At 35.5% G+C, this 27,167-nt stretch overlaps 1 protein-coding gene across 18 annotated transcripts in view; it reads left to right on the top strand.

The window, feature by feature from the left end:
• The window catches only part of RALYL (RALY RNA binding protein like), a 712,238-nt gene that overhangs the window by 640,254 nt on the left and 44,817 nt on the right, over window positions 1–27,167 (top strand). For 17 of the 18 annotated variants that reach the window (XR_007407139.1, XM_025433661.3, XM_025433659.3 and 14 more), the window contains one exon: window positions 17,835–17,948. Coding sequence is in view for 17 of the 18 variants with exons in the window: in XM_025433661.3 (XP_025289446.1) it covers window positions 17,835–17,948 (114 nt within the window). In the remaining variant the exon portion in view is untranslated. Of the gene's footprint in view, window positions 1–17,834; window positions 17,949–21,230; window positions 27,076–27,167 lie in introns of those variants that run through there. The other variant, XM_049103898.1, reaches the window with a different exon arrangement.

Raw genomic sequence — 27,167 nt, forward strand, 5'->3', positions numbered from 1 at the left:
GGACTCAATTTAAAATTTTATAAAACTTATTATTTACATATATTCTTCCTTAATTCATAGTTTTTATGTTGCTTCTTAAATAATTTTCTTGGGTAAATTAATTACATAATTTCTGAACCTATACATGTCCAAAAGAGTCTTTATGTTTCCCTCATATATGCATATTTTGGCTGGATCTAGAATTTTTGAATTATGTTTCTTTTCTCCCTAATATCCTTAGTACATTATTTCAACATTTTAAAATATTCTAATATCACATTACTTCCAGTGATTAACCCATAGAAAATTGAAAATATCATAAGTAGAAACCTACTGATCATAGCTTAGCCTAGCTTACCTTAAATGTGCTTAGAACACTTACATTAGCCTACAGTTGGGCAAAATCATCTAACACAAGGCCTGTTTATAATCAAGTGTTGAAAATCTCATGTAATTTAGTATTCATTAAATAGTAATTTAATTCAATTTAAAAAATAATTTAGTGAATATTAAATTATATGAGTATAAGTAAAAACAGAATGATTGTATGGGTACAGAATAGTTGTAAGTATATCAGTTGTTTACCCTCATGAAAACATGGCCAACTGGGGGCTCTGGTTGACTGTCATTGTCCTTCATCAGGAGAGAGTATCATACTGTATATTACTACCTCTGGAAAAGACCAAATTTCAAAGTACAGTTTCTACTAAATGTATGTAGCTTTTGCACCATCATAAAATTTAAAAATCATAAGTGGAGCTATCATAAATCGGGTGTTTTTGTTTAAGGGTCATCGTGGCATTTTAATTAACATTTTCTAATATTGGTTTTGCATCTGCGGTATTCACCTATTCTAGTTGTTTGCCTCATTTCTCTCCTACAAAAAGATGTGCTCTCTTAATTGTTTGCTTTCTTGTATAACTCCTCAACATCGGTGCATGTGAAGCTGTTTTTGTCTCTTGGGCAGTGATAAACTAAGAGCCAATAGAATTTTTTATAAAATTGACTGGTAGCTGTCCTGGACCTCTCTTTTGACATGTTGAGAAGACTTCTTTGTTCTCAGGTGTAAATTGAGATAAGCTGTCTACCCCTAAGAATGCATCTCCCCTCAGGAAATGCCTCTGGAGTCAAAGGGACCTTCAGATTCTCCAAGGATTATATATTGCAAGGTGCTAGGTATAGTTCTGTTCACCCTAAGAGAATTTACTGGAGCCCCTTCCTGCTCTCCCAGCAACCCAGGGATCAGCAACATTGTTCTCTGCCTTCTGGTAGAGGCAAGTAAGTTCTTTTCCAAACCACCTGTGTATTTAGTACCCTCCACATGTACAAATGCTGTGTTCCCATACCTCTACCTCCTTTCAGGAGATATGAGGCCTTAGGTATATATGAATGTTCTTCCAGTTTCCATGTCAGCTGTAATTTATTAATTTTATTTTAGAATTAATTAATATTCTTTTTTGGAAGTTGTGTCTGCCACACATAGACTATACTCATGTATCTATCACTCATTAATCTCCAAGTATTGAAAAATCTAATGACTTTCCTTCTTACATTGGAATAAATAAATACTGAAAGGATATTTATAGAAAAGCAAATCTCTAAAGTCAGCTACTTGGAAAAAATAATCCAAACTAGCTTTATTTTGTTTGTTACTGGACTGCATGTAAGATAATGATCTGGGGCACCTGGGTGGCTCAGATGGCTACACATCTGCCTTCAGCTCAGGTCATGATCCCAGGGTCGTGGGATTGAGCTTCTCATCAGGGTCCCTCCTCAGCAGAGAGCCTGCTTCTCCCTTTCCCTCTGCCTCTCCCCCTGCTTGTGCTCTCTCTAGCTCTCTATTTTTCTCAAATGAATAAATACAATCTTTTAAAAAAAGATAAGAATCTATTTTTTAAGATTTATTTATTTGAGAGAGAGAGAGAGAATGAGAATGCACACATGAGCACAAAGAGGAGCAGAGAGAGAGGAAGAGGGAAGGAGAAAAACATCCCAAACGGACTCAGCAGAGCGCGGAGCCCAATTAGGGACTGGAGGGGGGGTAGGGGCTCAACTGGGTTCAATTCAGGGTTCAACATGGAACTTGATTTTACAACCCTGAGATCATGACCTGAATGGAAACCAAGAGGGTGACCCTTAACCCACTGAGCCGCCCAAGTGCCTTAATAAGAATCTATTCTTAAATCCAGTGATGGAACCAATAGTTTAATTTGGTCTTCTCTTCCTGGTTTTGTGTGACAGATGTGATAGTCTTCAGGGAAGACTAAGCGAAGCTAGACTTCTTAATATAAACCAAAGATGTCTTGAAATAAATTTAGTGTTTATTTTCTATCAGCAATCATTTGGAAGTGTGCATTCCAGAGTATGTTTGTTACTCTGGAGAGATGAAGCCAGGATAAATAGTAGAGATATTAGAAAAATTATGGGATGAAAATATTTTGTGAGAACCATCCAGTAAAATAATTATTTGAAATTTATATTATTTGTAATTCTCAAATTATTTATTATTTGTAATTTATTTGTAATTCTCAAGTTACATTAATTTTAACAAAATTATTAGTGTAGAAAGACTGACAACAGAAAACAAGTATTCTATGTATGTTTCATATCATTTATACTTTCAGAGGCTCAATTCGTAAAAATTAACTGTAGATTAGTTTTGTGTTAGTGAAATATAAATCTAAACAATATTTATATATAATCCACTAGCAACCAAAACTAGAATCACAATTATACATTTTATAAAATCATATAGGCAGGCTATATTTTATATACACATATATGTGTGTATATATAAATATTCATTATTTAATAGTACTTTTATAATTAGCCTATTGCCTGGGAATAGCAATAATTTTCCAATTTAAATCACAAATGAAAAAAAAAAATCACAAATGAAAAATTCTAGTGAAATGTAAAATATACTATGTTAATATAGGCTTAAGTGAATGAATATTTACTGAGGTTCATCTTGCTCTTTTATTAATAGTTGTTTCCTAGTATTTAATGACGTGGCAAGTACAGAAGAGGAAATTAATATTATAGCTTGGACCATTTGTCACTTCTTATTTCAGAAATTTAATATGACTGAATTCTGCTGTGGAGAAAAATCATATAAAGAAAAAATATATTAACACTATAGTTTGCCAAAGTGGAATACTAAGTGTTTAAGATGGATTTCTCCTTTAAAAAATTAAATTACCGCTAGGTATTTGTCCCTTTGCAAATCAACTTGAACTAAAACTACACAATTGCCCCCCACTTATCTGTAGTTTGGCTTTCCATTTTGTTACTCTTGGCCAACCAGGGTGCAGAAGCAGATGCTCCTCCTTCTGATGATATATCAATAGTAGCCTAACATTACATCATAGCACCTACATCATTGCTCTCACTTCATCTCTCACGTGGGCATTTTGTCTTCTCACATCATCATAAGAAGGATGAGTGCAGTACAATAAGATATTTTCAGAGAGAGAAATCACATTCACATAATTTTATTAAAGAATATTGTTAAAATTGTTTTATTTGTTAACCTCTTACTCTACCTAATTTACAAATTAGGCTTTATCAAAGATATGAATGTAAAAAAATATGAATGTGTATGGAAAAATATAGTAGAATAGGGTTTAGTACTATCTGCAGTTTCAAGCATCCACTGGGGGTCTTGGAAAGTATCTCCCAACTATTGTAATCAATTTGTCCTGTCCCATAGAATCATAAGATAAACGAGATGTGATGTTGCTAATAAGCATTTTGCAAAAGAGTAGACATGAATACTTATGAGCTTTAGGTTCTAGTTTCTTAGTGGGAAAATGAATGCCCTCTGAAAAAAATATTAAATCCATTTTTAAGTAATTTAAATTCTAATGTCTAACAAGGAAAATCATTTTTAAAAAATATTTTATTTATTTTTTTAAGAGAATACATGCACATGGAAGCAAGAGGGGGGAAGGCAGAGAGACAGGGAGTGAGAATCATAAGCAGACTCCGCACCCAACATGGAGCCTGACCTGGGGCTCGATTTCACAACTCTGAGAGATCATGACCTGAGCCAAAATCAAGAATCAACTACTTAACTGACTGAGCCACCAGACTCCCTATTTTTTTTTTTTTTTTTACTAACAAGAAAAATCCTAGTAAATTTTGATGTCTTTGGGGTCCTGTCAATGTACTTTTGATGACTAGGATAGGTGATGGACTAACACAAAAGCCCTGAAATACCTAATAGGAAGTTAAAGACAATTCAACACAATTTAAGAAATAATTGTTAAGAACTTATCCCCAAGACTAAGGAAGTGTTGTGTTGGGATGTTTTTTTACTCCTTCAAAAGCGTGTTACTTAAATATGGAGACAAAGCATCAACCAGAGACAGAATGTTAAATACCCAGCAAAATATCATTAAACATTCCCATCTATCCACTATCTAGGCCAAAATATATATTCTGTTTTTAGGTTTAAGGAAAGAAATTACTGTTGGCCAGAGGATTTAAAGAAAGCTTACTAGAAGATATTGAGTTAGGTTTAGAAGGATAAGTGGATTTGAAAAGATAGAATGAGACAGACTCCTACTTTCCAAGAACAACAGTACCTCGGTGGAGATGAGCAGAGGCCTTGCTGTCAGACTGCTTTGGGTGAAACCCGCGTTAGATGACATACTCACTTTCAGCCTCAGGAAAATCCTTTAATCCCTGTACCTCTGTTTTCTCTCTGGAAAATGGAAATAACAATATCATATATGAACTAGGTTGTTGTGGGAATTAAATTACTTATGCTTGTAAAGTCTTAGGCAAGTCTTGTCAGTCAATGTTCAGGAAGGTTTATTATTATTGGTTGTTGTTGTTATTACAGCAGAGTACAGTAGTTAAGGGGATGAGATATGGAATTGCTTTAACTGGAATCCAACAGCGGCTCTGCCATTTACTAGCTGTGTGTTTTGGGGCAAGATGCTTTGTTTGCAGTACCTTGGTTTGGAAATAAGAATGATAATCTTATTGCCTTCTCCATAAAGTTTTTGTGAGGATTGAATGAGCCAACACAGATAAAGCTCTTAGAATGGTGTCTCATGTTCTAAAAGTCTTAATAATAAGCTATCATAGCAATAATAATAATATCAGTATTATTTATTATTATTAATATTACCTAAAGCAAAAAGTTATTGCTGGATGTGTCAGTTAAGAAACAGGATATTATAATTAGGCAGAGCAAAAGATAAAGGTGGGTAACAGGACAATGGAAAATTGTAGGGAATGTTTTTTTTTTTTTAAAGATTTTATTTATTTATTCATGAAAGACACAGAGAGAGGCAGAGGGAGAAGCAGGGTCCCCACAGGGAGCCTGATGCAGGACTTGATCCCAGAACCCCAGGAGCACGACCTATGCCCAAGGCAGACGCTCAGCCACTGAGCCACCCAGGTGCCCCTTTAGAGAATATTGAAGGGTTTGAATTTCATCCCCTGCTTGAGGGAAAAGACCCTCAGCAAAGTGCTACCTGACCAAAAAAAATAGTTTAAGAAATCTATATGATGGCTATATTTGTTTGCTAGGGCTCTCACAGTGAAACACCATAATCTGGGTGGCTTAGAGAGCAGAAATCAATATTCTCACAGTTTGGGTTCTGGAAGTTGGAAATCAAGTTGTGTGTGTTTCTTCAGGGGCTTTAAGGGCAGGTGCTACATGAGCCCTCTCGCCCTGGCTTGTAGATGGCCATCTTTTCTCTGTCTTCCCATCATCTTCCTTCTGTGCGTGTGTGTGTGTGTGTGTCCGAATTTCCTTCTCTAAGTACACTAGTCATATTGGAGTAGAGAATATTGGATCTAGTGACCTTGTTTTAACTTGATTACCTCTTCAAAGGCCCCATCCACAAATACAGTTTCATTCTGATGCATCAGGAGTTAGGACTCCAACATATAAATACTGCAGGGCATAGAATTCAACCCAAAATATGGATATAATATGCATATGAAACCTAAACAAAGTATGGAGATCTTGGCATATCCTTTAACGATTTCTTATTTTAAGAGCCAAATTTTTGGATATTACTTAGTTCAGTAATTAATTTAGGAGAGAGTCAGGCCCATTTAGCTCATCTTGGTAAACACAACCGAATTTCTCGGATGCACATGGCTTTACTGTCTGAACACTGACTAGCACTTTGTATAAACAGAGTAATAAATCCCTGTTAACATCACAACCTAATATTTAGATACAAAACAGCCCAACCAAAATAATTATAATGTATTTATCATAAATAAATACATTTGTGAGCATCTTTTCTTGGCTTGTTTCACTAGATATTAAAGTGGCTCATTAATATAACCAGAAAAAAAGTCCAATAGCAAAATATTTGATAAAATCCTAATACCAATATAGCGTGTGAGCATTTGAGATCGTTTTCTCAGTTCTTCTATACAAGTTATGTTTTTCTTTGTGCTCCTCTAAAAGTTCCAGAAAGGATCTAATCTTTCCACTGTGGGATTATAAAAGTTTGTGAGCATTAAATCCTATCAAAAAAATCTTAATAACAATTTTTACCTCTGCTGCTTCTGCTGCTGCTTTTCCCTAGATCATGTGCTGACAAGCAGAGCTTTGACCACTTGGGGTCTCTTGACTAGTTTTTTTTTTTTTTTTTGGCTCTTTGCTCTTCCCCAATCTCATTAATTCCATGCCAAATTGCAGGATTATTCAAAATGAAATACTTTGTCAATTCCTCACTCAAAACTCAAAACTGCTACTCATTACCTAGTAAGAATTGAAACTCTTCAGTGACTCTTTAAGATATATCAGATCTGGTACTTCCATTTTCGGGTTCTCTCCACCCTTCCACTAGCTTAATTGAACTCTTATTTAAATGCTTTTAAACTCATACTCATATATCTCCACCTGAAAACCCTTCCCTTATCTCAAGAAATGTGTTATCAACTGTGTTATCTATCTTATACATAGATAAGCATTATTAAAGATTTTACCTGGTTCTCGAGGTCCAGCTCAGGTAATACCACTCACATGAAACAAATTTGGACCCATCTATGCTACAAGGACATCATCATTAAGCCAAACCAGCGGCTTATCTTCCCATTATGGGACTTACGCCCTTGGCTTCATGTTACAGTTGTTTGTATGCACATCTATTCTCTCCATGTTAGATTACAGATTTATTCTTCAAGTTACCTTTGTATGGCATGAAGTATACTAAGTATACTCTTAAAACATTTGTGGAATATTTGTCACCAATATTATTTTTGCCTTTCACATTTTACTTTTCATTTTTCACATATTTCATCATTGACTATGAACTACATCTTTAGAAATGCTACAACTCAGAGAAAATTAGTTCTGGAATTTTGAGTTAGTAAAACAAAGGGACAAATTCTGGCCTATATTCCCAGGTCTAGGAGAAGCCAGGATGCTGAAGCTCCTTTTCAAGCTCTGGAATTCAAAATTTGCTACTTCCTTTACTTAGAAGATCTCTTTTGCTTGCTGAAATTCAAATCATCCTTCCAGTCACAGTTCAAGAACCCATTCTTTCATGAATATCTTCACATCCCTCTAGCCTCATGAAAACAAATTTTACTTGTGTTTGCCCACAGTGTTGACATACGTTCAATTCATCAGCACCTACTACATGACTACATACCTGCCAAACTAATATTCCGTAAATGAAATAGACAGTTTCAGGTTCTTACAATCTGGTGGGGGAAAACAAAAAGTGGGAGATAACTTCCATATCAAGCGATTGGGGATAGGTACATTTCACCTTCTCTCTCTCTCTCTCTCTCTCTCTCTCTGTATACACACACACACAAACACACACCTCATCTTCCTTTTTTCCCCTCAGATCTAGGGTTAGGGCTTAGATTAGGGCCGATATTAGGGTTAGGTTTAGGATTGGGGTAAGGGTATGTGCCTGGTATCCTGCAGTTCAGAGACCCCCCCACACACACATGAGTGTTAGGTTTGGGGTTAGCCTTAGGGTAAGGGTTTAAGGACTAGACGTATTGCTAGACAGTCTTAAACACATTATTTAACTTCTCCAACATTCACTGTTCCAATCCAGAAAACAATTTTAATATTATCTATTTTGTATATTTATCATAAAGATTAATTAAGATAGTATATGTACAGCTGGTAATGATATGCTGGATGCATAGATTCCTACAGCAGGTATTTGAGTAATAGTTATTGAGTAAAATAATGCATTCATTTTCCATTTCATTTTCTCTTTTGAAAAATATATAGAAAGAATTAGTGTAGATGTATGTAGGCATAGGTATTATGAATACACTCATATGTACATACATGCAATTCTTGTTTTCTAGGAAATTCCATCCATGGCTGTGGTAATTGTCAAACTATATTGACACATATAAGTAGAGAATTGCACAAATTGCTCCAACTTATTTTAGCAAAATGTTTTAAAGTCTGACTTTTGAAAACAATTTACAAAGTTGGCAAATTAAACTAGCTTAAAATATGTGAATAAGAGGAAAGGGACAAACGGGCTGAAGTAGACAAATTGAAGTGATAATGATAAAGATTTCTTAAAATCTATTTTATGGAAATAGATGGTCGTCAGTTTTTCTAGATGTGACTGAATTAAAAATAATATAATTCCTTAATGCATAATGAAGGAAAGAGCTAAACTGACAGTCATATTTTTCACATTAAATAAAGTTGCATGGGGCAGCCCCGGTGGCGCAGCAGTTTGGCACCGCCTGCAGCCCAGGGTGTGATCCTGGAGACCCTGGATCGAGTCCCACGTCGGGCTCCCTGCATGGAGCCTGCTTCTCCCTCTGCCTGTGTCTCTGCCTCTGTGTGTGTGTGTGTGTGTGTGTGTGTTTCTCATGAATAAATCTGTAAATAAATCTATAAATCAATCAATCAATCAATCAATCAATAAATAAATAAATTTGCATGGATCCATAAAGAGTGCAGAATTCATAGTCAAAAGACCTGGGTTTGAACCTGAACGCTGCACGTTCAGATTATTACATTACACAAAGTCATTATACGACTTTGAGAATATCATGTACATTGTAAGATTCTCTACTGGTGAAGTAGTAAATGTAAAAATGGTTGATAAATTAAATTCTATGCAAATTATGTTTATTCCTCTATTTTTAATATTTAAATAATTTATCAAAGGCTGGGGGAAATAAATAAAAAGAGAAACAAATTAATGGAATTATTGTTGAAGTCCACATGGTCACAAACATTTTTAAATTTTCTAAATAATTCCTAAGAAGCACGGTATTGGTCAAAGAGGGTATATAATTATTTAGATCAGGGTTTCTAAGGCTTGACGCTATTGACATTTTTAATCAGATAATTCTTTGGTATGGTATAGGGGGCTATCCTGTATGTTGTATGATGTTTAGCAGACCATATGCCCACCAGATGCAGTAACACCACCCTCTGTAAATTGTGATAATCAAAAATGACTCTAAACATTCATTGTAAATATCCCATGCAAGGTATTACCCTCTGTTAAAAAACCACTGATCGAGACAGGTAGCTGAAGATTCTGTATTTGTCCCTGAATAGACTTGACCCACAGGTGACTAAAATAAATTGAAATATTTTTCACCACATAAATCAGATATGCACACATTTTTTGATATAAACAGATGGTATCATCTTGTATGCCTAATTTCCTTTTGGGATTATATCTCATCTCGCAGGAAAAAGCACAAACTTTATCTTGTTGACTGTATCAGAATGTAATAACATTTATCAGCAAATCAATGAACTCTTTAGAGAAAGCAAGTCTGAAATGATTTAATGTGGCTTCTTTCTTTTTTTCCTGAGTAAAATACTAACTACAGTGATGGCTTTGGAAAAATATTTAAGATTATCTGTATGATGTAAACTGACTCCTAGTTTCTGTAGAATTGTGCTTGTCTAAAAGCAAGCTAAAGTAATATAGTCTAGGAACTTTATTTTTATTCATTTATCACTTTGCTAATCTTGAATAATAATTCTAAATTCCCTCCCTATAATCACCCATAGAAAAGTAAAGTGTCATCAGCTGACAACCAAATATTTTTTGTTATGACAGTTTGTTTTCCTTTGTCTGTAATTTTCTTTTGCAGTTTTTTGTTGTAAAATCTATCTAAATCAAAAGAGAAAAAGGCATTTTTCTTTTGAATACAGTATTATTTTTGTCTCAAGTTTTTGTTTAAATTCTAGTTAGTTTACCTACAATGTAATATTAGTTTCAGGAGTAGAATTGAGTGATTCTTAACTTAAAAACAACACCCAGTGCTCATCACAAGCGTCCTTCTTAATACTCATCACCCATTTAGACCATCCTCTACCCATTTCCCTCCAGCATCCCTGTTTGTTCTCTATAGTTAAGAGTCTGTCTTCTAGTTTGCCTTTTTTCTTCCCCCTACATTCATCCATTTTGTTTCTTAAATTCCACATGTGAATGAAATCATATGGTATTTGTTTTTCTTTGACTAACTTATTTTGCTTAGCATAATACTCTTCTACCTCCATCCATATCACTGCAAATGACAAGATTTAATTCTTTTTGATGGCTAAGTAACATTTCAGTGTGTGTGTGTGTATGTGTGTGACATCTTTTTTTTTTTTTTTTTCCCATTCATCAGCTGTGGACATTTGGGCTCTTTCTGTAAATTTGACTATTGTTGACAGTGCTGCTGTAAATATCGGGGTACATGTATCCCTTCAAATCAGTGATCCTTTAGGCAAATAACTAGTAGTACAATTGCTAGATCAGAGGATAGTTCTATTTTTTAACTTTTTGAGGAAACTCCATGTTGTTTCCCAGAATGGTTGCACCAGTTTATATTCCTTACCAACACTGTAAGAAGGTTCCCCTTTCTCCCACATCCTCACCAACATCTCTTGTTTCCTGTGTTGTTAACTTTAGCCGTTCTGACGGTGTGAGGTGGTATGTTCTCATGGCTTTTATTTGTATTTCCCTGATAATGAGTGATGTTGAGCATTCTTCCCTGTGACTGTTGGCCATCTTTATGCTTTCTTTGGAAAAATGTCTGTTCATGTCTCCTGCCCCTTTTTAACTGGATTATTTGTTTTTTGGGGTGTTGAGTTTTATAAGTTCTTTATAGATTTTGGATACCAATGCTTTAGCAGATATGTGATGTGCAAATATCTTGTCTCATTCTGTCAGATGCCTTTTAGTTTCGTTGACTATTTCCTTTGCTGTGCAGAAGCTTTTTATCTTGATGGAGACTCAGTAGTTCATTTTTTCTTTTGTTCCCCTTGCCTCTGGAGACATGTCTAGTAAGAAGTTCCTCTGGCTGAGGTCAAAGAGGTAGCTGCCTATATTCTCCTCTAGGATTTTGATGATTTCTTATCTCACATTTAGGTCTTTCATTCATTTTGAATTTATTTTTGTGTGTGGTTTAAGAAAGTGGTCCAGTTGCATTCCTTTTCATGTGGCTGTCCAGACTCTTAAATCTGGAGAACAAACAGGTGGTTACCAGAGGGGAGTGAGTGGGGGAATGGGTGGAATAGCTAAAGGGACGAAGAGGACACTTGTGATGAGCACTGAGTACTGCATAAAATTCTTGAATCACTATATTGTATACCTGAACCTAACATAACACTGTATGTTACTTATACATGAGTTTAAAAAAAAAATTTAAATGCATCCAAAAAATGCTAAATTGTTAATGTTGCCTCTATATTACTCAGAATAAAACCCATGATATTTATTTGGCTAACAAGACTCTCTATAATCTTCTCCATATCCCTTTTCCCTCTTCTCCACTCTCCACCTTACCTCTTGACTTCTTGTATTCTTCTCCCACTTGCCCCTTCCACTCTAGCCACATTGCCCTCTTGGCTGTCTCTAAAACATACTTTGTCTACTCCTATGTCAGGCCTTTGCATTTATCATTCCTCAGCCTTATATAGTATCCCATCTCACTACACTTTGGGGTTTCTTTTTTGTTTGTTTTTTTTTTAAGATTTATTTATTCATGAGAGACACAAAGAGAGCAGAGACATAGGCAGAGGGAGAAGCAGGCTCCTCATGGAACCCAATGTGGGACTCGATCCCAGATTCTGGAACCAGGGATCATGCCCTGAGCCAAAAGGCAGATGCTCAACCGCTGAGCCACCCAGGCATTCCTCTCACTACCCTTTGATATGCACATGACATGTTGCCTCCTCTTATTGAGATTTTTGCTCAAATATCACCTTATCAGTGAAACTTTCTCTTATCATTGTACATATATTGACAAATGTTACTCCCTAGCCAGGTCTTCCCTATTTATTTGTTGTCTTCTTCCACTGCTAGATGGATGTTCCATCATTTCAGAGACTTTGTCTCTCTTGTTTATGAATATATCTCCAGCTCTTGGGAAGGAGCCCAGCAATAACAGATCTTCATGAATATTGTTGAATAAATATGTTAGATACTTGAGTCAAAAATGAGAGCAGTTCCTGCTCTTGGCATGGAGAGAGATATTTAAAGAAAGGATCTTTTAAAGTATCATTTGAAAGAAATATGAGTACAAAGAGGATGAGCTTTTTAAATAAGAGGATCAAGGTTTGAGGATGACTTTACTCTGTAGGCAACATTTGAGCTGAGTATTTAGAAATTAAATGGCACTTACCACGTGGAGGAAATGAGAGTGTAGGACAGACAAATAAAAACAACAGAAACACAGGTATAGATGTCTGGAAACACAAGACACATAAAAGAACAATGAACAATTGTGACTAGAGCTTAAGATAATTAGAAAGGCAAGCAGGTGAGTCAAGGGAAGATAATTTGGAGCTGATTGGGAAGTAAACCAATTTTCTCAAATTCTCAAATTAATTAATTTTAAATTGTAGAATTTGTTATCTTCAGTAATTGACCCTAATTTTCCCAAGCCCCTAGCTTGTCTACATTGAGTTACTTGTACATAACAACTATGTAACAACAAGTTCACTAAAATTATTCCATATTATTCTTAGTAAAAAATACTTCTGACTTTCGTGATCTAATACTCTATATAAAAATAAAGGCACTATATTCTATGCAATGTGTCTTGGAAAATGAGGATATTGGATTTTGAAGAACTGAGGTGTAAATAGGGAAAAATACAAAAATGTGGCTGCCAAAGGTATGTGTCCTTCTCTTACTCTTCTATCATAATGCTTCTGATTAAGAAAAGGTATGCTTCCATACTAATTTTCTTCTTGAACTTCTTGTTTGCTTATCTGTCTCTCCATTAGACAGTCAATACCAATTTAGTGTCTGATACATACACAAAGCTTTAATTAAGATTTGTTGGTTGGGTTGCAACTGCATCCAGTGACCTACCTACTTATACACATACCTACAGATCTTCTGAAATTTGCTAATTTGTTGCTGTGTTTAAGACACTGAGCTGAATTCTGTTAAGCATGCAAGGAGAAAAATAATGAGATAAAGAAAGAGGAGGGGAAAAAAGATAAAGAGGAAGAAAGACAAAGGGAGGGAGGGAGGCAGGGAAGACGGAAAGAAGGGAGGAATAAGGAAAGAAGAAAAGGCAAGCAGGAAGGAAGGAAGAAATAGAATGAATTGGATGTTTTCTCTCCATTCAAAAGAGTTTGGTTGTTGAGAGCCTATGATGGGATAAATTCATTAATATGTCTTGCTTCACATAACTGCCCACAATTCCTTCTTTTTGAAATATTGTCTTGTCAGAGATCAGAATAATTTATTAATCTGGAATTTAAATAATTTTTATGGATCTAGTTTATAATGAGAGACAGAAAGTTTTCACTATTTACTGACTTAATGTAAGATCTCTTTTTAAACCAGTTAATATAATTTTCTAATTAAGGAGGACAGACTTCAAAGCCCAGAACCTTATGGTATGCAAGCATCAGGAGCCTCATCAATCAGTAATGGAAGAAGGAGCTTATTAAACACAGAAAACATTCAAAAGCAAGACTCCTGAAATTGAAATTCACCAATATCTAATCAGGTCTTCACTCTGAAGAAGCTCACAATGTAGTATGAAAAGTAGACATTCTAAATAATAAAATACATAGTACATATATACCAGTAAATATGAGATGCCATTAAGTAAATTACAGGGGAGAGATACACCCTCCAGGGGGTTAGTCAATAACCATAGGAGAGGGAAGACTTAAATGAACCCCTAAAAGGCATATAGAATTTTGATAGACATATTTGGGGGGGAGAGAGAGTGTTTGCTGGCATAACTATGCAAATAAATTATAATTAAATTTTATGAATAAATAAATAATTATAATAAATAATAAATTTAAAATAAAATTTTTATAAATAAAAATAATAGCAATTATAATAATAGTAACAAAAATAGTATCTTCTGCTACTATCATTTATTGGTTTTGATGATGTTCTGGGCATGGTGCTAAGTGCTTTATGTGAATTACCTCATTACATTTTTATAACAAACCTCTGAGGTAGAGAATGAAAATTACAGATGTTGAACTCAAATCTTAGTGATTATAAGTGACTCTTCAAAAGGACACAAAGGTGAACTAGAATCTACCTGCTTCCATGCACTGTTTGATTAAGCACTAAGCTTTTCTGTTCAAGTGAAGAGCATGCTTTGAGAGGAAATGGAATGTACAGCTGGAAATATACTTTGGAGCAGGCCCTGGATCTCAGTTTATAGAGTTTGGTTTGTGCACAGGTAACCAGCCTTTTTCCCACAGAAATGGGGACATTCAGGCAACCTGGGTGGCCTCAGCGGTTTAGCACCGCCTTCAGCCCAGGGCCTGATCCTGGAGACCTGGGATCGAGTCCCACGTCGGGCTCCCTGCATGGAGCCTGCTTCTCCCTCTGCCTGTGTCTCTGCCTCCCTGTGTGTCTCTCTCACGAATAAATAAATAAAATCTTAAAAAAAAAGAAATGGAGACATTCTGGAAATGTTCAATAGGAACGGTTTATTACTTATAATATTACTATGAAGGCACTATGCTATAGGTTGGGCAAATTGAGGGCAGAAGCCCAATTAAGAGTGGGAAGAGAATGGACAGGGGGAAAGAAAATGTGAAAAGAAAGGAAAATGAAGTGGGAAGCTTTAGATCTAAGGCTCTCCTTAATTCTGAACTCACTTTTATTTTTTGGAAAAGCATCAGAAATTAAAGTTGCACAAATTTAAGTTCTAAGTTTAGAAATCTATGCTACTAAAAGACACATCTATTTTGATGGAGCAGGGGATTAATGTAATCCACAGTGAAGCAGAGATATTGTTAACAGGAGCCAAAAAAGAAGTAGAAAAAGGCAGAGAAGAGTTCAAGAAGGAAACACATCAGATATAGAGGTGGCTCATCCCAGGAATTTCATCTGGAAACCGGACACAGTAGCACAGAACTATACCCAATCTGTAGATAGTGAATCCAACTGAAGAAAGGTAGAAACAAGACTATAGCCAACTAGGCCAGGCAAGTGGCAGGCCTTCTCCCAAGGACAGCAGTGAAGTGCAGTAAGAAAACAGCTTTCACAATTGCTCAAGAACCAGCCAAAACTATTTTTTAGCCATCCTTTGCAGGACCTTGATGAGCCCTTGTTGCTAGCCAATCCAAGATTGAATATGGGCAATTTGCAAAGGGCTAGAAATTGGTTCAAAATTTCCTGGAAAGGGCAAATAGAACTTATGCAGATCAGATCCTTGTTGTCTCTAATTTTAAATACCATTAACTAATTAAACCCAATTGTTATAATGATCTGACTTGATCATAAAAGGTGTCCCTACAGGGGTGCCAGGGTGGCTCTCAGTTGATTGAGCATCTGCCTTTGACTCAGGTCAGGATCGCAGGATCCTGGAATGGAGCCCTGAAGTGGGCTCCCTGTTCAGGGGAGAGCCTGCTTCTCCCTCTCTCTCTCTCTCTCTCACACACATAAATAAATAAAATCTTTAAAAAAAAAAATAAAAAGTGTTCCTACAGTGCTAAACACGAGTCTAGACTTAAAGCCAACCTTGACTTCCTGGACACAGGTAAGTTCCTATGTGGTGAGCCCAGATTTCCAGTGGTTTAAAATGTAGTTTCTATAAAATGGGGGTTTTGTTTATTTTTTAGGAAGATAAATAAATTAAAATTAGTCAACTGCATGCCTGAGCTGAGGAGTGGCTCTACTTACTAAGAAATATATCCTATCCAGCCACAGTCCCATTTCTCCTGCGTTGAAATCTAATGTTATAAGATAAAATATTTTCTATTAAATTTGATAGGTTTAAGTAAAACTACATGACGTGCTTCCATCAAAGGAAATGAAAATCATTCTTCAAAGTGGAATCAATTTGCAATTGTGACAGATGATGTTTTTCAAATTTAGCTGCAGTTCCACAATGGCACTTTGATGTCTCTAAAATAATTGACATAAGGAGTAATTCTCTATTTTAGACTGTGTTCTACTTTCAGTTTGGTTCTTCATAATAGGAACACTCCACAGGGCCCTGGATTCTTGCAGTTTTTATTTTGCAAGCTACGTTGCATCAGATAAAAATCTGCTTTTTGTAAAAAAATTTCGGATTTTTTAACAAAAAATTTTTTTCTCATTTTTATCTTGAGAAAAAGTCTGTTCTTCCTTTGAGCAATGAATGTATATTGATGCATAAGTTATCATATATATTATATCATATATCTTCGTCGACAAATAGCCCTATTCCAAACAAATATAGATTGCATTTAGTATTGATATAAAGTTTCTGAATACTAAAGAATCCAGCTAAATGCTTATTATCTTCCAAAATGCTGGGGAGTATCCAAGCTGAGATCATCATAAACTTGAGGCAAAAGTGACAGAGAAGGATTAATAGGCTGACATCAAGATCTGTGATCCAGATCTTGAAGCAGCTCTGCTGAAGCATGAACCCCCGACACCCCACCTACTGAAAGCTCCAGGCAGATGCAGATGTTCTGCAGCGATAGCTTCGAGATCCTCCATCTCTGGTTATTGTGGGTTATGGCACATTTCCCAATGGTTCTCAGAAAAAATGAGAAAATAGGAACAGTATAGTGAATTTTTCATAAACAAATATACTTCATTTAAACGGTTGTCCTTTAAATAGGAGACTGTCCTTTTCCTAAGCCCCTTCTTTATGAGATAATTATTATAATTGATAGTAGGATGTTTGTCATTGTTTTTAACATCCATACTTGGCAAAAAGAAAAATTGCCCATCTTGTGTTCATCCCTACTTGTTTTTCTTTGAATCCATGCTAAATACCAAAAACTTGGAATGGGAACCACTATTGTAGAAAATACCAGTGGGAACTTTGGTGAATTTTCTCCCTCCAGCCCCTCAGCTTAAAAAGGGACATGTACAGCCCATTGCCTCACTTTTTATTTAAAAAAGGAGGGGGGGCGGTGACTTAGCAAGAGTTCTGTTAGAGTTCTCTAGCGTCCAAGACATTTCTTCAGAGGATAAACATGATATCCTGGTTTCAACAAATCACCAGGGAACTAGATTACAAATATCACCAACGACTGAAATATGTATCACAACATAGACCTCAAAGTAGTATTAACATACCTATCGTGATTTTATCGCTCTTCAATCTGAATCCATTTTACAGGGCAGAGTCACTCTACTGCTTGCGAAAACTGAGTTTAGTATCACTTAGTTGTTTGATAAGATAGTTCCAGGTTACACCATCCCTTTTTGTAACTTGCAGTGAAAAGATTGAGTATCAGATGTTCACGTCACTGAAAATCACTGTAATTGCCAATGTCATCCCAGGATCGCTGGAAGTAACGAGAAACTGATAAGATTGAAAAGTATCCTATGTGACTCGACACAGTCTTGAGAAAGGTGCCAGTGAGTTGTGCTCTACGTGAGTAATGGTACATCTGACGTTCTGTTGCTTTCTTACCCTTCTTCCCTTTCCAGTGAAATCAGATGAGCTCCAGACAATCAAGAAAGAATTAACCCAGATCAAAACGAAAATTGACTCCTTGCTAGGGCGCCTGGAGAAAATTGAGAAGCAGCAGAAGGCGGAGGCAGGTAAGTGAAAAGGCTCTGTGGCCACAGACACACCAGAATTAAACCAGTGAGACAGAGTCAATTACAGGAACAGCGTGCAGGGCCAGGGGGACACTGGCTGAGTTTAACAGATTAATACAGACACGGGAAGAGTCTTTAAGCCAAGAGGTGCAACAGTGCAATCTGAGTTTTTACGTTTTAGAGAAGATGAACCCATTTGTCCAAGATTCATATTTTTAAAAAAGGAAAAAAATATTTTGATCCTATTTGTATAATAATTAAAAGTTAATTTCTCAATATCAAGAATCCTTTAAGAAAATAAAATCAATTACTGGAATAACATGAAGATGAACCAATTTGTCTAAATGCACATTTTTTAAAGAAGAAAATATATTTTGATCCTATTTGTATAACTAAAAGTTAATTTCTCAATATCAAGAATCCTTTAAGAAAATAAAATCAATTACTGGAATAACATGAAGATGAACCAATTTGTCTAAATGCACATTTTTTAAAGAAGAAAATATATTTCGATCCTATTTGTATAACTAAAAGTTAATTTCTCAATATCAAGAATCCTTTAAGAAAATAAAATCAATTACTGGAATAACATGAAGATGAACCAATTTGTCTAAAATGCACATTTTTTAAAAAGGAGAATATATTTTGCTCATATTCGTATAATAATTAAAAGTTAATTTCTCAATATCAAGAATCCTTTAAGAAAACAAAATCAATTACTGGAATAACATTGTCAGACTAAAATAATGCTCATATTTAAATAAACTAACTACAAAAATAAAAGAGATTTCAAAAACGATGATTATAAAGCCCAGTTCCTACATTGCTACAAACTCGTAAAACCAGTACCCAGTTTCAGGATCCTTAACATCAAGAACATGCCCCTGACTACCCACAGTCAAGTCATTTGATTATATCTTTTACAATTTAATGCCCCTCTCCTTTGAATTATCAGCCTTGGCCCTATTTCTCTTCTAATATAATTCTAATAATGCCCTTGTCTTGTGGCTACAGATATTTTTTAACATAGAATATGAAAACCAGGATAAAGTTAGAGATGAGCAAGTGCACAGTTTGAAAATCACGTTCTATAAGGCCTCACATGCCTCAGAGGCTCCCTGGAAATAGTATGACGGTTAGAAGGAGGCCCAGGAGGTAGATGAACTCATGCCTCCTCCAAATCTAGCCCTTGCTCTATCTGTATCTATTTTATTATTGAATTTCAACATAATACTTCATTTGCTGAAAGATCTTCACTTTTCAGGATGCCTGGGTGGCTCAGTCGGTTAAGTGTCCAACTCTTGATCTCAGAAAAAAAGAGAGAGCTTCACTTAAAAAAAAAAAAAATACAGTTTTGAAAGCTATCGATGAAATCCAGCCCCCTCATTTCACAAATGAAAAAACAAAGGTTCAAAGAGGTAAATTGATATTTCTGTAGTCACCTAACTAGTGTATGATAGACCTGGGTCTCAACCCCCCAGTCTCATGAGTGAATCCAGTGTCCTTCTCATTTATAGTTTCAATCTCAGGTTCTGCCCAGGGCCTAGTGCGAGGATTTCATTGACGTGAGGGCCCCTGGGTTCCTCCTAACTGATGAGAACTGGTTGGGATCCTGGGGTCCCTGAGCTACACAGGAAAGAGGAACCTGCTTATGTGTTCACTATATCACTGGGGTGAGGACTAGAGCTTTACCTCCTGGTGATGAGCCATATAGGACTCAAGAGATGAAAAGAAGGCAGATGTGAGTTTGGTGCTATAGCATAGTGAATGAGAGAAATAAACTCTGGTTCAGATTCTCATGCGCCACTGACTTAGCCTCAGTATTCTCATTTATAAAATAAAGATAGAAATCCTTACCTCACATTGTGAGAAACAAAGTATCATATTATCATATGTAACTTATATAGCACAGTAATTAGCACGGAGGAAAGGCTCAGTAATTGGAGCTCTTTGGCATATAGAGGCATACATAGGCAAATGAATATTTTCTACTATTTTCACACAACCCAGTTTTTACAAACAAGAGCCATATACCCAGCACATGGATGGCAGATTCTCACTAATGTGGATGAGAAACAGTAGATAAAACAATCATTTTATTAAAAATTTCTATTATTAACATATTTTCTACTAAGAAAAGATATGGGGGAAAGATTGGAATAGACATTTTTCTAAAAAAGGCATCAGGTACATGAAAAGACGCTCAGCATCACTAATCACCAGGGAAATGCAACTCAAAACCACCAAGTATTATCACCTCCCGCTTGTCAGAATGGCTAGTATCAAAAAGACAAGAAACAACAAGTGCTGCTGTGGATATGGAGAAGAGGGAACCCTGGTGCACTGTTGGTGGGATTTTAACTTTCCACTATGGAAAACAGATGGAGGTTCCTCAAAAGATTAAAAATAGAACTACCATATGATCCAAAAATCACACTACTGGGTATTTATTTGAAGAAAAAAAAACAAAAAACATTGCCTACACTTCTTAATAGAGAAATTTAGATTTTAGAAAGTTTTTTTATATGGCACTAAAGTGTTGCAGTAACTGAAATAGCCTGTGATGTCGCCTAAATCAATATTTCCCTTTGAGGAACTTCTCTGAAATTCGTTATTATGTAAAACAACCCTTACAGCAAAGGACTTTGATAACCAATTTGCACTTCAGTTTAAAGGATTATGGAGAACTCATTTAAATATAAATCACCTCAAAGAGAAAAATGCGATCCTTATTCTATCATATTATGCCTTCCAGTTTCCTGCAATGAATAATACCTTTCACATATCTTCTTGGAAGATCATCCATAAATGTAACGCCAAAATTCAAAGCTTGCATTTTCTTTTCATGAAAGGCTGTCACCTTATTTTTGTGTGTGTTTAAACTTTCCCAGTCATGAGAGAGTTATTTTTAAAATGATAGGCTTAGTCCTTTGATACTTATGTCTTTCTTACTTTAACATGTTAGGAAGAAAATGGGATTATTTAATTTGTAATTTCATTCACTTAGTAATTGTCGAACAGCATTCATAGTTATGGAAATAAGAAGATTACTTTCTATATTTTCTTTATGAAAAGAAATCAGGGTTGGAAGGAAAGAGTCTAGACTAGATTATGGGAATTGGAGAGAAATATAATAAAATTCTTTAAAAATACTCAATATCTCCTTACTAAATTTAAGGGAGCACTCATTTTCATGCTTATTTGATTGCAAATTATTTTGTAGCTGACTAATATTTACTCTTCATTATTATTCTTTTCTACATCTCTCATTCCCAATCTTAGTTATTTGATAATGAAAGTTTCCAGCATAAAGTACTGGCAGGAGATGGAAGATCACGAACCAAAGATGGGGAAGCCACACAACATGGAGATTGTCCAGTATTCAAGTTTCATACTATCATTTTTTTTCCTTTTTGTTTTTAGTGAATTTCTAAGCTGTGAGGAATAATTGTAATGAAGCATAACTACTTGATTTTGAATTCTCTATACTTTCAATTGCTTCTAATAGATATATTTGTATGGTGTCCTGTCTCTTTCTTTGAGATTGTAAACTTCCTGAGCATAAGGTCATGCCTTCTCTTCCTTCTCTAACTCCCCAACACCATGTACTATGTATCAGGCACAAACCTGGCAAGTCATTTAACTTCTCTAGGTCTCGACCCCTCAAATGTAAACTAGAGGAATGGATTATGACCTCAAATATACTATCCCAAGCTTTAAGTTACAGTTAGCCTAAATCCATGATGCATGTGTTATTTTTTTCTATTGAATAATTCAATGAACACAACTTCGGGACATCGTAGCTATGTAGATCATACCAATGTAGCCTACGGTTGTGCCTCCTCATTCCTAGATGCTTATTTTAAAAGAGCCACATATAAATGGCCACATAAGAGTAGCACAATTTATACAGTGATGTTAAATAATCAAAAAGAGTAAAAGAGGCAAGAAGGAAAACTAGAAACTGGGTATCCTATAAGAAGCACAATTAATCCACAGGAACTACATTTTTTTTAAATAAAATTTCAGGCATAAGGGCTCTGATGTGAAAAATCAAGTGGACGTTATTTAATTCAATTTTATTCTGTGTGGTATGCCTGATACATGGCCCGCCATTCTTGCTTGGACAATTCCAATGATAATAGCCAAAGTTTGATCTAAGCATTGGAGAGGTCACAAACTGGGTCTCATAAGATAAATTCACCCCAACATGTTTGGTAAAAATACAGAATTTTTAAAGATAATGTTTAAGAATTGTAATATTACAAATAAATATTAAAATACATAGCTTCTTTTGAAACGTTGGAATCTTTCAATTCTGCTGTCACACTGTGCATGCCATACTCTTTTCAGTTTGCTAATATTTTTATTTAGCCAACTCATACATTGTTATTTATTTGGTTGGTCCCTGTTCACATTTGTGTCTCTGACTTCTGTGGTGGGTTCTCCTCATACTGCACCAAACCAAAAGGTCTTTTGTTTTCACTTCGTTTGTTCATACTTTTTATGTCCCCTGAAATCAATGTAATGTCTCATCCATGTGAATGTAACAGACAATTAAATATTTTAAAGGAGTTATAATATTCTCACTCCCAACCTCTGAATGGAAAGTCAACATAATTGGACCATAGATGTTTGCTTTAGCTGCATTCAAATTTTTGTCACAGCATCTCTGAAGCCTTCTTTTCTCTTGATAAATATCAATAATTTTTTCAGCTGCTTCTCGTATAATTTGGTTTTGCATCTCGAACCATTGTCATCTCTCTTCTCTGGTCATTCTGTAGTTTGTCAACCATGTATTGAGGTACTCAGAATAGAAAAATGTTGCTCCATATCTGATCTGAGTGCTGTCACCTATAATGTAAATGTTTCTGTTCTGAATACCTTAGTGCTAACATTTGCACTCTGGATTAAGTTGATGATGTTTCTGGTTACAGACATTGGATTAAATACATGAATTGAGTTCTTTTCTCCTGAAACTGCATTCAAATGATAAATTTTAAAAATGAAAAACCCTAGACATAAAGAGAATGGGAACAAATGGGAACAAAACTTTAGAAGCAAAAAAAAAAAAACTTTAGAAGCTGGACAGCAGATGGAGAAATACACTTAACTTAGCATATCCTAGAAATCTGAGTCTAGTTTTAACCACAGAAATCCCAAAAGGCTCAAAACTAAAGACATCTTCCTCTGGAAAAGGAAGTATAAATGGCTGCAAGTCTGTTGAGGAATCAAATTCCTGTATTACCATTCCCAACTGTCCCTGACCCACTAGAAAGCTGAAGAAGGTTACTATAGAAAAGTTAAAATGGTAGATCTCAGAAATGGTAAACAACAAATTTGAGTGCAGTTGAAGATAAGGAGAGAAGTGAAATTTTAGACAATTACTGTAGAAATTCTAAGCATTCTCTCTTCCCCTCTGATGCCAGAGTACTGTCAAGACCCTAGAAGTTTTAATTGGGAATATGAACATCATAAAAGGAAAGATTTAAAGGTATTGGTAGAGGTGCCACCCAAGGAAATAAATGGTCAACCATGTCACCTTGCAAAAACAATATCCCTATGCTTGCAAAGCTGTCCATTGATATTTGATATTATTCATATTACTTGGTAATATGAATGGACGAGCATCACCCAGTAATAGAAAACATTTAACATAAAAAGGAGATATCAGAAAAGAAAAAGAAAAAGATTGGAGAAAACAGATTGTGCAGAAGAATAAAACTTCAAAAAGAAAAAAACCACACTGATTAATACACTCAGAAGGAAAGAAGATATTGCATTCATGAGATAAGACCATGAAACTAAAACTTGAGTATTCAGAAGACAGATAAAAGACCTTTTAGAAATTAACATATGATAGCACAAATAAATAACTCAATACAGGATTGGAAGACAAAATTGAAGAAACTCTCCCAGAAAGTGTAGGAGAAAATAGATATAAAAAATATGAGGGGAAGGGATGAAACTCACTGGATGAATATCTGAATAGCAGGGTTCAAAAAGAAAGAAAGGAGATCATCAAAAACATATTTTATAAAAAAAACTGAAGAACATAGTTAATCAGATTGAGAGAATCCACTGAGTGCCTGGAACAACGCATGAAAATAGATGCACATCGAAGCATCTCATTGTGATATTTCGGAACAGGAGGCAAAGAGAAGGTCCCTACCAACTTTAGAGAGACAGGAAAAGAGAGAAAACAGTTTTCATAGAAAGAAACAGGGATCAATACCAATGGGCTTCTTAGCAGCCACACTGAAAGCTGGAAGGCAATGAAAACATGCCCTAAAAGTTCTGAGGAAAGATTATTTACAAGGTGCAATTCTGTACCTAATACCCAAACTATTAAATGTGAGGGTGCATTAAAGACATTTTCAGATATCTAAATATCAAAATATATTCCTCCAGTTCATTCTTTCTCTGAAAAGCTTGGAGGAAGTACTTCACCAAAGCAAGGAGGTAAACCAAGAAGGGAAAACATGGCTTTCCCAAAGCAGGGAAATCCCAGAGCAAAGGGAATCCTCAGGGTGCTGGTAAAGGCGATTCTAGCATATGAGCTGTGCAGCAGGCCCAGAAAGAGAGAAGTCCAAATCAGAACTACTCAAAATCTCTGGGAGAGACTTTTTCAAGATGAAATTGACTGAATGGCTAATGAATGGGCAAGTGACCTAGTCAAAATGAGATTTACAGGTCAGGTTAAAGTTTGCACAACTACATAGAAATACATAGAGAACTAAATTTTGAAAAACAAAACAAAAAATCTAAGGCAGTTTTTAACACCAAAGAAACTAATATTATTCAGAAGAGAAAAAATATTTTTATATACTAAGAGCTGCTCAGAGCATTTTAAGAAATTCTTAAAATTATTTTTTTTTAATTGACCTGATCTACAGTCTAACTCCTTAGAGTGATGGGGACGTAAACAGGGAATGGTGGACAGAGAACTGAATCCTCAGCATTTTAAGTATGATGATATCAACAGACAGAGCATAAAATTGATCAAGAAATAGCAATATACACATGTTATTTAGAAACATGAGGGCATATATTTAAAAGAATGATCTCAGGGGAAAGCCTTTAGGGAATTGAAAATGGGGAGCAGATAGGAACAAAGGCTGCTATTTTTCATAACAAGTCTTGTGGAAATATTTGAGTACAAAAATTAAATGTTTTTAAGAAGCTAAATGGAAAGGGATGAAAAGAAAGTTGTGTTTAGCAACTGGATCAAAACTTTTCCCTCTGCTTAATGGAGAACTTCCTATGGCTACCCTCAGATAGTTATAAAAGAACAATTGCACTGAACACTTATTTAAAATGGCAAGGAAGGGCCACCTGGGTGGGTTAGCAGTTAAGCGCATCTGCCTTCAGCTCAGGGCGTGATCCTGGAGTCCCGGGATCGAGTCCTGCATCGGGCTCCTACGGGGAGCCTGCTTCTTTCTCCCTCTGCCTGTGTCTCTGCCTCTCTCTTTCTATGTCTCTCATGAATAAATAAATAAAATCTTTTAAAAAAATATGGCAAGGAAGACTTTATTCTAGACTACTGCAGTAGGGATCAAGACTAGTGCAATACAGGATGGAAATTGAACTCTACTTAAATAAAAGGATAATTTTTAAATGCTGGAGTAAGCTAATGGAAAAGTATTAGAGGACATTAGTACGGAGGCTGGTTGGTATGATTGGGCCATCTGTGTTTGCTAATTGACTATTATGGAAGATAAGCTTCTACTCTCCCACGAGACTATCTTTCTTGATGATTACATTTCAAGGGAATGGCTTCTAGGTCTTAACAAAGACATGCCTAGGTTATGAAAGATCAGCATTTCCCAGGAGTATAGAAAGAATTCACAATTGCAAGTTTTCTAAAGTTAACACTAGAAGAAGAAAAAAAGAGGTCAGGACCCCATAGTCAGGAAGAAGCCCGTCTAAAGTTCAGTCAAGCCGAGGGCACATTAAGGAAGGTCTTGGTAATAACTCCACACCATCTTTCAAAACTGAAATCTTTCTCCTCACTTTCTTATCTAAATATACTCTACTCTCTGTGTCCTGTCTCTGTCATGTCACCACTGCATAGATCCTGTCCATCACGTGCCAGAGTATCTTCTATTCCTTCTGTAGCCAGTGCTGTAAAATCTTACCCCAGCATCTTTTTATTCCATCCTTTCTCTCCATTTTTCCAGTACTACTGCCTATACCCAAACCCTTTTCATCTTTCACTTGCTCTGATGCACCCATCTTATTTTCTAACAACTTTATTGAGGTATATTTTACATAGCATACAGCTTACCCACCCCAGGAGTGCAGTTCAGTGACTTCTAAGTAATTTTACCAAGCAGTACAACCATCACCACATGTCAGTTAGAACATTTTCATCCTCCAAAGCCTCACCTGGTAGTTGTTTTCTCACTAGCAAAACATCTAAGGCCCGGGCTTAAGGATCAAACAGAAGTAGGTTCAACCCTATTAGAGATCTCCTCCCAAAACTTACTAGTTGTGTGATATTTGGGAAGGTTCTTCTGAAATTTATAAAATGGGGGGAAATTAAGATCTATCCCTTAAAATTATTGTGAGGTTTAAATAAACACAGTATCTGTAATTTGTAAAATTATTTATACTGTATTTGTGGTGACCTCAACAACCCAGGTACTCCACGAGAACGACTTTGAGGTCATTTTCCCCAGGAATATACCTATATAACTGACATTTTAACCAGAAAGCAACCCTCCTATGTAACTTTCCTGATGCTAATTTGTGTCATGATTAGTACATACCATCCATTAAAAGTTGCATCTTTTTAAATAGCATTTTTTTTAATCATTGAGTTAAATTCATGTTATATACAGGTGTTGTAATGTAGAATTTAAAAAAAAAATACAGCTTATACTGGTATGTAGAAACAATAGTTTCAGGATACTAGCTTGGCTCTAACGAACAATGTGACTGTTTTGTATCAACATTATTTCCAACCATCTGCTAAGTACAATTTAGCTAGCAATTAGCTAGCAATTAAGCCAGTTTGTCAAAAAACTTAATTGCCAACTCAACCAATTTTCAGAGTTATATTAATGATAATAGCTATGCAGCAAACGGAATTTAATAAAAATGCTTTGAACATAAATCCCAACAATTCTAACTTGTTTTCTCTATCATATATAGCTTTTGAAATAGAAATGCGATGTGCAAAAGAACGTTTGAATATGAAAGTTGAAATTTAATACA

Source organism: Canis lupus, chromosome 29, assembly GCF_003254725.2.
Source record: "Canis lupus dingo isolate Sandy chromosome 29, ASM325472v2, whole genome shotgun sequence".
In the NCBI taxonomy this organism is placed as follows: Eukaryota; Metazoa; Chordata; class Mammalia; order Carnivora; family Canidae; genus Canis; species Canis lupus.